The sequence below is a fragment of the Boleophthalmus pectinirostris genome, unplaced genomic scaffold, assembly GCF_026225935.1.
Source record: "Boleophthalmus pectinirostris isolate CB_2022bp ecotype Guang Dong unplaced genomic scaffold, ASM2622593v1 HiC_scaffold_13, whole genome shotgun sequence".
Lineage (NCBI taxonomy): Eukaryota > Metazoa > Chordata > Actinopteri > Gobiiformes > Gobiidae > Boleophthalmus > Boleophthalmus pectinirostris.
Window position 1 is genome coordinate 7,875,048 of NW_026571036.1, and position 13,594 is coordinate 7,888,641.

At 39.2% G+C, this 13,594-nt stretch overlaps 1 protein-coding gene across 3 annotated transcripts in view; it reads left to right on the top strand.

Moving 5' to 3' along the window:
* Positions 1-13,594, top strand: part of slc24a4b (solute carrier family 24 member 4b) — a 148,115-nt gene that overhangs the window by 120,842 nt on the left and 13,679 nt on the right. Inside the window, exons 10-12 of one of the 3 annotated variants that reach the window (XM_020929276.2) lie at positions 613-707; positions 11,823-11,992; positions 13,131-13,272. In XM_020929276.2, coding sequence (XP_020784935.2) covers positions 613-707; positions 11,823-11,992; positions 13,131-13,272 — 407 coding nt within the window. The remainder of the gene's footprint in view (positions 1-612; positions 708-11,822; positions 11,993-13,130; positions 13,273-13,594) is intronic. The other 2 variants (XM_055149704.1, XM_055149705.1) reach the window with 2 other exon arrangements.

The window sequence follows — 13,594 nt, forward strand, 5'->3', positions numbered from 1 at the left end:
TACTTGCTGCAGTTGTTGTATTTATTGTAGTTGTTGCAGTTGTAGTGTATTTATATTTTGCTGTTGTAGTAGTTGTAGTTGTTGCAGTACTTTTTTCAGTATTTGTTGTAGTTTCTGTTGCTGTAGTTGTAGTTGCTGTAGTAATAGTTGTAGTTGTTGCTGTTGTTGTAGTAGTTGTTTCAGCAGTTGATGTAGTAGTTGCTGGTGTTGTAGTTGTAGTAGTTGAATAAGTTGCGGTAGTTGTTGCAGTTCGTTGCTGAAGTGGTTGTTTGCAGTAGTTGATGATGTTGTAGTTAAAGTAGTTGTTTCAGTATTTGTTGTAACTTTGCTGCAGTTGTTGTAGTTGTTGTTGCGGTTGTAGTAGTATTTGCTGTTGTAGTAGTTGTAGTTGTTGCAGTACTTTTTTCAGCATTTGTTGTAGTTTCTGTTGCTGTAGTTGCTGTAGTACTAGTTGTAGTTGTTGCTGTTGTTGTAGTAGTTGCAGTAGTAGTATTTCATATTTCCGTAGCTTTTCAAAACTCCTATCCTTTATCAAGATACTGCTCACTGTATTTTTGGTAACACTTTCACACTTTTTGACATGTTTTTTTTTTTTGCTTTTTTCTTGCGCAGGTTCAACTCGAGCATGCAGAGGTGCTTCACGGGGAAGTCCAAGAAGAACGTCGCCAACGGCAACGCGGCGGTGACCAGCAGTGAAATGGAAGATGGTAGTATGAGCACTGAGTTTATGTGGGACGATGACCCCACCTCCCCCCTCCTCTCCCCAGGTGAGGCTAACCAGACAGGCCCAGGGAGGGACTACTGCACATTTACAAATACTAATACTACGTGTGACCAATTCTGGCTTTTACTAAATCTTTTCTACTAAAAATTGTAGTTCTGATTTCTTCTATTTACTTGTGAAATTACAGTATGGTGCAAAGATTTATATAAATAATATATTCAATAATAATCAAAATAGGCAATAGTGGATGTAGTAAATGTAGTAGTGGTAATTAAGCTTTATTTTGGGTAGAGTAGCGTTACTTCAAAATAATATTAGTCAAGTAAAAGTAAAAAGTAGTGGTCCAAGTAAGAATAAAACAGTATTAGGGAAAACTACATAATACATAATAATAACAATGCACAAAATTTGGTATTTTTAAAGGACACAAAAATGAGACAAACTAAACAAATGTTGGCAAATGGGGTAATGATTTTCAGAATAATTTGCGTAAGTATTTGTGGTATGAGTAGTGGTAGTAGTAGTTATTGCAGTAGCAGCAGCAGTAGTCGTAAAGTTCACAAGTGGAGTAGTAGTATAGTTTTAGCAGTTCTGTAGTAGTAGTAGTAGTAGTAGTAGTAGTAGTAGAGTAGAAGCAGCAGTAGAGTTAATGGAAGCATGGCACTGACAGATGACATAAAGCACAAGCAAGAAATGCAGTATTCCTAGTTAAAATGTAGTATATATGGTGTATATTTATGTAAAAATTTCCTAAACCTTTGCACTTTACTGTAAATACTTCTCCAGTCCTTTTGTCTTCTAGAACTGCCTCACCAAAGATGATCTATTTACATATCCATGTTAAATTTGCCACAGTGATAATAATCCAATTGTCTAAAAATCCATATATTGGCAGATGTGTCTTGCCCAAGGAGACAACAGTATTTTGGAATTGGACACAGGATTGAACCAGCAACCTTCTTGATTGTGATAGAACTCTGATACTGAAGCATTTATAAAACATTTGGTGATGCAGTTTGTCTCGTAGGACGGCTTTCTTGGCTAATAACCAGAGGTGGAAAGAGACTAGAAGGTTTTCAGTTGTAGTTTGTAGTAGTAGTAGTAGTAGTAGTAGTAGTAGTAGTAGTAGTAGTAGTAGTAGTAGTAGTAGTAGTAGTAGTAGTAGTAGTAGTAGTAGTAGTAGTAGTAGTAGTAGTAGTAGTAGTAGTAGTAGTAGTAGTAGTAGAAGAAGCTGAAATTGGATAGAATCTGTACTTTGCATAGTTAAGTATAAGTGGTAGTGGTTGTAGTACGTGACGGTGGTAGGTGGTAGGTAGTAGTAGTAGTAGTACACAACTAGCAATCACAGTAGCAGGATGACACCTGTACTGTGTACTATGTGTACAATAGTTAAAAGTATTTAAACTTCTAGTCATAGTATTCACAGTGAACAAAATAGTAGTAGGTAATGGTTGTGTTGTAGTAGTAGTGGTGGTAATAGTAGTAATAGTAGTGGTAATAGTAGTAGTAGAGGCAGTGGTAGTATTAGTAGAGGTAGTAGTAATGGAGGCAGTGATGGTAGTAGTAGATGCAGTGGTAGTAGTGGTAGTAGTGGTAGTAGTAGAGGCATTGGTAGTATTAGAAGAAGTAGTGGTAGTGTAGTAGTAGTAGTAGTAGTAGTAGTAGTAGTGGTAGTAGTAGTGGTAGAGGTAGAGGTAGAGGTAGTAGTAATGGAGGCAGTGATGGTAGTAGTAGAGGCATTGGTAGTAGTGGTAGTAGTAGAGGCAGTGGTAGTAGTAGGAGAGGCATTGGTAGTAGTGGTAGTAGTAGAGGCAGTGGTAGTAGTGGTAGTAGTAGTAGTAGTAGGTAGTAGAAGTGGTAGTAGTAGTAGAGGCAGTGGTAGTAGTGTAGTAGTAGTAGTAGTAGTAGTAGAGGCAGTGGTAGTTGTAAGTTGTAATTTTAGACGTTAGTGTAGTGGTAGTAGCAGTAGTAGTTAGTTGTCATAGAGGTATTTTAGTGGTAGTAATTAGTACTAGGCCTAGGAGTAGAGTTGGTAATTAGTAATAGTTAGTAATGGTTGGTAATTGTGCTATTAGAAGGTAGTAGTAAGTAGTGGTAGTGGTGGTAGAGATGGTAATAGAGGTACTAGCAGGTATTAGTAGTACTAGTAGAATTCTAGTAGTATTCTAGCTGCAGTCGTCTTCCACCTCTGCCAATAACCACTTCCAGCTGCCAGACTCTGTAGTAGTTGTGTCTGCGCTTTGGCCTGTGTGGCTCTTTAACCTGCCTGTCTGTTTAGCCTGACTAAACCTCTGCTCTAGTCTGTCTGCAGGGAGCGGCTAGTATTCAGCTGCCCCCTACTCCACGCCGCAAGGTAACCAAGTAAAAGTAATAAAGTACTTCAGTATACATTTTAGGTATCTGTACTTTACTTAAACTTAAACTTTTTACAGCTACGTTTTTGAACAGGACTGAAAAGTATTTTGGATGATTGTTTGAGACGAGGCTGAGGGGTTTTATTTTAACACGTTCATAATTTGAGCGATAATTTGAGCAATTTCAAAATTCAGCACAAATATTTATCAGAATTGGTACATTTGAAGCTTTATTAGATCTCAAAATCTGCGCGAAACACTTTAACTTTTTACCCTTGAACATTTTTAAACGAGAATTTTAATACTTTTTTCTTAAAGGTGCATTATGCAACTTTTTTTTTTTGGAGGTCCGTCACCTGCTTGTTTCTATGGATACTAGGGCTGGGTTCATTCAAAAGTTGCCGATATGATACAGATCTCGATACAGCGAGTGTGCGATTGATACGATTCAATACAATATATTTCAAACTGATTCGATACAGTTAAAAAGAAATAAAAGCTAAATCATGGCTGTGATACTAAAAGTCTTTGTTAAACCATTACAAAAACATAAACATAAACCTTTGTTCTTGTGCAAAGTTCATATGAAACACAAACATTTTAATCATCAAAACAGTGAAAATGTCAAATGTGTCACATAAATGCGTTTCCTTCCTCTAAACAAGCAACAAAACTGTAGCTCTGTAACAAAACACTTTAGTAAAATAAACCAAGAAATACTCTTGGAGATATGTATCGATATAGCAGCCCACGATATCAACACTGTATCATCACATTAAATGATACGATATATCGATATTTCAATATTTTTGCAACACCCCTAATGGAGATGTCATTGCTCTGCCTGAAATGTTCCACAGTGTGACATTAAACAGCTCTACTTTACATTTATTCAATTACAGGTGGTTTTATAGTTCAGATACCTAAAAAAACAAAAACAAAACGGGCATTGTGACTGTGAGTGGGGTCGCCACTCCACAGATCTGTCCTGTAACTTGGTCTGGTTTGATCTAGTCAACCTGGGCCACCTAGTGTCTCTGCTCAATTTGATTTCTAGACGGTTTGTAAAAACCCCGGAGGTGCGAGTTCGGGCATCAGCCAATCAGTGAACAGTCAGACATTCAGTGTTGGTAACGATTCCCGAGATCGAGGATTTAAAGCCAGAACAAAGAGAATGTTTGGTGAATTTTATCAAGAGGAAAGACGTTATTGCCCTTCTTCCTACGGGATTTGGGAAAAGCTTAATATACCAGTTAGCCCTGTTAGCGGCGCATTACATACATCACGACCAAACAGCAGCGACTGGTTAAATAAAAAAAAGTACCCGCCTACCGTTGAGCGAACGAATCCTAATACTGCGAGGTCAGACGGTTTCCACGAAGTGAAATCGGCTGATGAACTGGCTCCATGAAGATAAAATGTTTAATATCATACTCTGAAACATTCCAGACAAAGCAATAATAACATTTCCATGAAAAAAAGCATCTGACGGACCCTCCACCAGAAAAGTTACACAATGCACCTTTACAAACATTTGAGAGTGGATGTGTTTTACTTTCACTCCACTACAATTCAGAACTGGACTGAAAAGTTTTTTTTTTATGATTGTTTCAGAGCTGCTGAAAAGCCGAGGGTTTATTTTTTATGCACACAAAAATATCCAAGTAAAAATGGCTAGAAAAAAATGCTCGATTCAATTAGTTCTGTTCAAAAATTTGGCAAAATTTTTTATCAAAACCACATTAGAGCTCAAAACCTGCCCAAAATACTTTTACTTTTGAAGCACATTTTTAAACAAGTACTTTAATACTTTTACTTAAGTCGATTTCTTCATGTTGACACTTTTACCTGAGTATTTCTTTGCTCTTGTACTTTTACTTAAGTACCAAAATCACACACCAGTCAAACGATTGCCCGTACCCCGCCGCGGCTGCCTCCTCCTGGGCACGCTCGCTCCCCCGCGCCCCTCCCTCTGGTGGTGAGGAGGTGCACTACGGGGACTGTTTACCCGCATATGTTTACTCTCTTAATTACAGCGCGCTCTTGCATGCATAAAACTTCAAATTAAGACAGAATATGTGGTGAATATACAGACGTTTGGCTAATCCTTACGGAGCTTCAAGGAGACGTGCTAAGTTAAAGTTGATGAGATTTTGAAACATGGTATTTTAAATGTATCTGGTGTCGGGTTTTGTTAAAGGGACCATATCACGCTCTTTTCTTATCTGGGTTATAATGTTTCCTCATCACAAACAGACCTGCATATTTAGGCTGAGTTCTTCTCTCAAACTGAAAACACTCTGTTCCACCTTGTGTTGTCATGTGGTAACACAGGAAGTGCTCCACTGTGTTTTTAAACTCCACACAGTTTACCTAGATTCAAGGTAAAAGGAGCTGTTAACTTGAAAACTACCACTACATGACATCACAAAGTAGTCCCACTGAAATAACTAAGTCTACATTCAAACCATCACCGAAACCACTTAATTTAAATGTATTTCTGGCTCAGACTGAACATAATATAGTAATGTGCCCGATGTACATTTTAAATGATTAGGCTATTCATTTTACCCAAATCATATTCTAACCCAGGGGTGTCAAACTCAAATTCACTGAGGGCCAAAAAACTGGGACTAAATCCAAACTACCAAACTAAATATTTATTGCAAATTTTCAACAACATCTTCTTTAAAGATATGTAATATCAAACCTTTTCTCAATAAAATTAATGTTTAATAATAGTTTTGCTTAAACATTGAATCCAAAACAAACATAATATAAAATAATTGCAAAATTTGTAATAAATAATGTCTCTATGGTCTATCCGTAGCCAGCTCTTATGCATATTTGATATGATCTGACGGGCCGAATATAATTATATCGCGGGCCAAATTTGGCCCCCGGACCTGAGTTTGACATCTTTGCTCTAACAGATTGGGTGTATGTGTCTGAAAGCTCTGATGACAAAATATATAAACTGTAGGCCTAATACTGTAGTACCAGCAAAAAAACAACACTGCTTTAAGCCCTGGGTAGAACAGAGCATTTTGAGGTTTGAGCTTATACATTTACATTTTACATTTAGTAGTTTTATTCAGTCATTTTGCAGCACCACAAAACAAAACAAACTACAACCCCATGGATCATGACCGAAAGGGTTTAGGCTGAAGAGAAAAATAACTTATCACGCCAAACCCTATAAAACAATGACAGAATTCCAAGAAAGTTAAAGCAACAAAAACAGCAAGTTTGTGTTTACAGTTTCACTCATGACTTACTGTATATATGAGACAAAATAAAGATTATAGAAATTTAATGCATAATTCATTAATTCCAGAGCTCTGTATCTTTTAAAACATAACACTTTTTTTTTTAAGTTACTTTTTTTTTTTTTATTTGCAGTGTTAGACTTTTTTTATTTATTTTTTTGAGTAGTTTTTTTTTTTTTTTAGTTTTTAATCTTAATATTTTAAAGATGCCAGTTTTGTTTTCGTTTATGCTCTTACAAATTAGTCATAATGATAAAGAAGGCACAAAATGTATCGTTTATGATCATATAAAAAAAGTGTTTAGTTAGTAGTCCTGGTTTACTTGAAGACAATGGATCTCATTTTCTTGGTATTTCTGTAAGATTTGAGTTTTATTTTGGTTTTTGAAGTGCATTCTAACATGACTTAAAGCTCACAAGAATCAACTTTGTTTAATGTAGCAGCGTTAATTAAACTAGTACCAGTCTGCGTACGCAACATCTCTAAATATATCACCAGTGGAAGGGTCTGTACACTGTAAACAAAACAACAATCAATCATAAAAACCTATTAAAATGACGTATTAATTGTAAATCTTTCCTTGACGGGGTAAAGGCAGGTCACAGCGCAGTTCCCTTTTCCCCAGCTCCAGCCCGGAGGTCCACGCGCTCGCCGCTGTCACAGAATTGCAAATCAATCTTCGGTCGAGGCAGGGCATCCATATTCACAGGGACTTCAAAGCGGCACCAGGCGATTTGGCCACAGCATTTGAAGCTCTGCACGGGCACAGCGGAGGCCCCAGCCGCTGTGGGCCAAATCAAGGCAAAATATCCAAAATGCCCGACACCAGAAACGAAGGCTTTTGGGAGTTTCTTACTGATTTAACTTTTTAAATAATACAACTTTTGCAATGTTAATAGGGATGTAACAATATCCAAGTCTCACGGTTTGATATTTATTGCGTTATTTTGAAGATGAGACACTTTTTTGCTTTTAATAGACCTTGACAAGATTTTGGAGTGAATTATTTCCATCATAATCCCAAGAATTCAATTAAAAAACATATTTCTTCATGTTGTCTGCACTGAAATGAATCATGGGATATGTAGTTTCCCATGTTTATAAGCTGTTGCTACTATAAAACCATGCATTTAAGCAAAGGAACTTGTAATTCGATATATTGTGACAGTTCATGATTTTATTGTGAGACTTTTGACGATACAATATCATAATTTTTCAGTTATTGTTACATCCCTAAATGTTAAGGTTACTATTCAACAGAGGTGGGGACTTGCACTTGGACTTGAGTCAGACTTGAGTCACTGTTTTTAGGACTTGAGACTTGATAAAATGGAGTAAAACTTGGGATTCGTCTTGGACTTAAAGGTCAATGACTTGGGACTTGACTCGGACTTGAGGCCTGTGACTTGAGAAGCACTTTTTAAATCTGAATTTGTTCTATTCTGACTGCAACAATTCGCTCTAAGATGTGGTCAATACATTTTAAAAGGAAAAATTAACATTTCTACAACTCTTACATACTCTATAAATACTCATATGAAAATATATTATGGTTTTTTGAAAGTACATTTTATCTCAAGTTATAAAAATGGCAAAAATCAAAGCTATATTCGGTACTTTGGTTTAAAGACTTGAAATGACTTGAAGCTCAAAGCAGACGACTTGGACTTGACTTGGACTTATGGGCCAGTGACTCAAGACTCGACTTGGACTTGCTTGTATTTGACTTGGGATTTGACTTGGACTTGAGGTCAGAGACTTGAGACTTACTTGAGACTAAAACAACGACTTGGTCCCACCTCTGCAATTCAATTCATCTTTATTCTGGGCTCATGGTCCATTTTTAAAACAAGGACAGTGAAATTACAAAACAATAAAGAACTGCTTTTAAAAGACGACCATACCAGTGTCTTCACATATTGGACGATATAGTTTTGCACTGAATCTTATATTTGTGAATGACATTATTATTTCCTTGTCCAATTTGTTCAGTTTGCAAATAAAACTGTACATTAAAGTTCTTAGTGCAGCTTGGAGACTGTTCACTTGTGCAGTAACAGTAACTCATCCATCGTGGCCTCCTCACAAGCACACATTTACATTTTAAAGGGGATGTATTATAAAAAGTTTAGTTCTAATATAGTTCTAAGGTTGCCAGGCTGGGGCCACCTAGTGCCTCCGCTTAATTTAATTTCTCTCCAGCGACTAGGTCAGAAATCAGAATACACTAGACGGTTTGCAAGAACCCCGGATGTTCGGGCACCAGCCAATCAGCAAAGAGCCATATATTCTGTGTTGTCAATGATTCCTTCAAAGAGAGTGTTTGGTGAATTTTATCAAGGAAAAAGACGTTATTGTCCTTCTTCCTACGGGATTTGTTAGCGGTGCATTACATACGCCATGACCAAATAGCAGTGACTGGTTAAAAAAAAAAAAAAAAAGTGCCTGCCTACCCTCGGTTGAATGAATTCTAATGCTACAAGGGCAGACGGTTTCTACGAAGGGAAACCGGCTGATGACTAATGAATCAGGCTAGTTCTAAGGTGCTATATTACACAAAATTGACTCTTGTGAGCTTTAAGCCATGTTATAATGCTACTTCCTCATCGAAAACATAGCCAGAGTTTTGTTTAGTTTCATTTACACATGTTTAAGTAATCCTTTATTATTAATCTGTCTACATTCCAATCCAAAGATTGAAATTCTCTGTTCCACCTTGTGATGTCATGAAGTGGTAGTTTTGAAGTTAACTGCTGCCTTTAAGGTTTTAGAGTTTGGCAAATCCAGGTCTGAAAATATCCAAATGATTCTAGTGAAGGTGTATGCAGTTTAAAAACACAATGGAGCCTGTGTTGACACGTGACATCACAAGGTGGAACGGTGTTTTATGCCTGAGAACAGAACTCCTAAATGAACACTGGATATTTTATGGAAATCAGCCTACTTTGTATCATATTTTAACTACGAAACTTCTCAAACTCTGCATTGAAATGAACGGGAATCCTGCTTAAGTTACATAAAATACTCATTCAAATGTGTTAAAAAAATAATAATAATAAAATAAAATAAATCTTAACATGTCTCCTCTGAACAGAAATGGGATTAATTTATTAAATTATAAAGTATGGATGTAGCATATCAAAGATTTTTACCAATATTGTACCTAAAAAAAAAAAAAAAAAAGATATTTCGTTTAATAGAAATAAAAATTCTGTTTCAGTTTTAAACACAGCTAATATTTCTCCACATTTGATAAATAATGTGGAAATAAAGTTGTCGTAAACTTTTTGACAAACTAGGCTCCGTTTTGACTCTGGGCGCATTAATATTGTAAAAGTATCCTGTCACAACATGTGCTCTGTGAAATATTCTTCTCAAAGATAAACTGCTCCGGTGTTCACCACATTTGTATGAGGGACTATAGTTCACAAACTTTTCAAATCAATTTCCACCTCACACGGAGGAAAAACGAGCTCAGTTGTCCCTGTAATGTTGAGACTAAACCAGGTCTAAAAGAAGACTTGACACAGTTGGATACAGGACTATGTCAGGTCTAAACCGGGTCTAAACTGGGGTCTTGACTGTGATCTAGAACTGGGATTTAACCACGGACTTATTACAAAAAGTTCTTGATTCAAAGTCGGTTCAAACCAGAGCCAGGGAACTGACAAGACGCGTGCACAAGACGTGTGGATAAAACTATGGGTTTTGCGAGACTATGGATGGGAATAGAATTAGACTATGGGGGGACTAGATTATGGGGCCGTTAGACCCCATAATGTGCAGGGGACAAAACTACGGTGGGGAACAAGACAATGACGTGACTAGGGCAGGACTAGACTATGGTGGAACAGGATTGGACTATGGCGTGAGGCGACTATGGTGAGGACTAGACTATGGTGGGGCTGGACTATGGTGGGTGATGGGACTATGGCAGGGACTAGACTATGGCAGGGGTGGGACTACGGTGGGGACGGGACTATGGCAAGGACTAGACTTTTTGGGGACTAAATCAGACAAAAAATATAAGCAAACTAGACTAGACTACTAGACGAGACTATGATGGGACAGGACTATGGTATTATGGAACTATGGCGGGGACGGGACTATGGCGGGGATGGGACTGTGGGATGGGACACTCTGGCAGGACGGAACGAGACTATGGCAGGAATAGACTATTTGGGGACTAAATCAGACAAAAAATACAAACAAAACTAGACTAGACTACTAGACGAGACTACAGTATGATGGGACGGGACTATGATGGGATGGGACTATGGTGGGTAGGTGACTATGATGGGACGTGACTATGGTGGGGGGGACTATGGTGGGACGGGACTATGATGGGACGGGACTATGGTGAGGGATAGGTCTATGATGGGACGTGACTATGGTGGGGGGGGACTATGGTGGGACGGGACTATGATGGGATGGGACTATGGTGGGGGTAGGTCTATGATGGGACGTGACTATGGTGGGGGACTATGGTGGGACGGGACTATGATGGGACGGGACTATGGTGGGGGTAGGTCTATGATGGGACGGGACTATGATGGGGGGGACTATGATGGGACGGGACTATGATGGGACGGGACTATGGTGGGACGGGACTATGGTGGGACGGGACTATGATGGGACGGGACTATGATGGGGGACTATGATGGGACGGGACTATGATGGGACGGGACTATGATGGGACGGACTATGATGGGACGGGACTATGATGGGGGGGGACTATGATATGATGGGACGGGACTATGATGGGACGGGACTATGATGGGACGTGACTATGGTGGGGGACGGGGGATGGGACTATGATGGGACGGGACTATGGTGGGGGGGGACTATGATGGGACGGGACTATGATGGGGGGGGACTATGATGGGATGGGACTATGATGGGACGGGATTATGATGGGACGGGACTATGGTGGGGGTGGGACTGGATTACGGCAGGACAAGACTCTGGTGGGAATAGACTCTAGCGGGGGACGGGACTGTGGTGGGGCGAGACTATTGCGGGATGAGACTCTGGCTGGACGGGACGAGACTATGGTGTTATGAGACTAGACTATTTGGGGACTAAATCAGACAAAAAAATATAAAAACTAGAATACTGGACTAGACTATGGTGGGATGGGACTATGGCAGGACGAGAGTGTGGCAGGGGACTAGACTATGGCAAAGATAGACTATAGTGGTCCTGGACTACAGGAGGATGAGACTATGGCGGGGACTAAATCAGACAAAAAATAGAAACAAAATGGTGGATCTCTGTGCTACAAAACGTCTAAAGCCGTGTTCACACTCGTCATGGTTTTGTTCTGGTTTGAGCCCAGTCTAGTCCAGCATTTAGACATGATTTGGTCTTAGTCTAGTCCTGATCTAGTCCCAGTTTTGAAGTGCAACTCAAACCTTTTACATTCCGCCTCACTAACTTCCTCTCCCCCCTTCCACCTGACCCCTCCCCCTTTAGTGAAGCCCAGTAAGGAGTACAGCCGCGGGTCGGTGGTGATGGTGGACGAGATCATCAACGCCAGCCCGTCCAAGTTCCGCTTCCCCGAGGCCGGCCTGCGGGTCATGGTCACCAGCCACTTCGGACCCAAGACCCGACTCAGGATGGCCAGTCGCCTCATCATCACAGAGGTACAGCCTGGAGGCCAAGAGGACGGGACTAGACTGTGTTTAAATTTAACGGACTATGAGAAAATAAATAATTGTCTATTAACTACGCTTTTCTTAGTCTTAAAGTCTTACATACTGTTACTACTACTACTACTACTACTACTACTACTACTACTACTACTACTACTACTACTACTACTACTACTACTACTACTACTACTACTACTACTACTACTACTGCTACTACTACTACTACTGCTACTACTACTACTACTACTAGCTACTACTACTACTACTGCTACTACTGACTACTACTACTACTACTACTACTACTACTACTACTACTACTGCTACTACTACTGCTACTACTACTACTACTACTACTACTACTACTTGCTACTACTACTACTACTACTACTACTACTACTACTACTACTACTACTACTACTACTACTACTACTACTACTACTACTACTACTACTACTACTACTACTACTACTACTACTACTACTACTACTACTACTACTACTACTACTACTACTACTACTACTACTACTACTACTACTACTACTACTACTACTACTACTACTACTACTACTACTACTACTACTACTACTACTACTACTACTACTACTACTACTACTACTACTACTACTACTACTACTACTACTACTACTACTACTACTACTACTACTACTACTACTACTACTACTACTACTACTACTACTACTACTACTACTACTACTACTACTACTACTACTACTACTACTACTACTACTACTACTACTACTACTACTACTACTACTACTACTACTACTACTACTACTACTACTACTACTACTACTACTACTACTACTACTACTACTACTACTACTATTACTACTATTACTACTACTACTACTACTGCTACTACTACTACTACTACTACTACTACTACTACTACTACTACTACTACTACTACTACTACTACTACTACTACTACTACTACTACTACTACTACTACTACTACTACTACTACTACTACTACTACTACTGCAACAACTCACCTCGGTAGTAATCCTAATCTGAGTTGACTAGCATGCTAACGGTGCATGTGAGCAGTAGTATTGGACCTGTCCTTTGTGTGTACTTCTTGACTCAGTGTGTGTGTTTGTGAAAGCGCCAGAAGTTGGTGCAGACGGCGAACGGCGTGGAGACACAAGTGGTGGACGGGAAGGTGGACCTGGAGAACGGGACGGTCCCCGAGGACAAGAAGCCCGAGTCTGAGGAAAGCGACACCATCTCCCCCTTCCACATACCCAGTACGCTACTCCAGTACTTCAAATACTTTATACATTTATACACATACCCAGTACGCTACTCCAGTACTTCAAATACACTTCATACATTTATACACATACCCAGTACGCTACTCCAGTACTTCACACACTTCATACATTTATACACATACCCAGTACGCTACTCCAGTACTTCAAACACTTCATACATTTATACACATACCCAGTACGCTACTCCAGTACTTCAAACACTTCATACATTTATACACATACCCAGTACGCTACTCCAGTACTTCAAACACTTCATACATTTATACACATACCCAGTACGCTACTCCAGTACTTC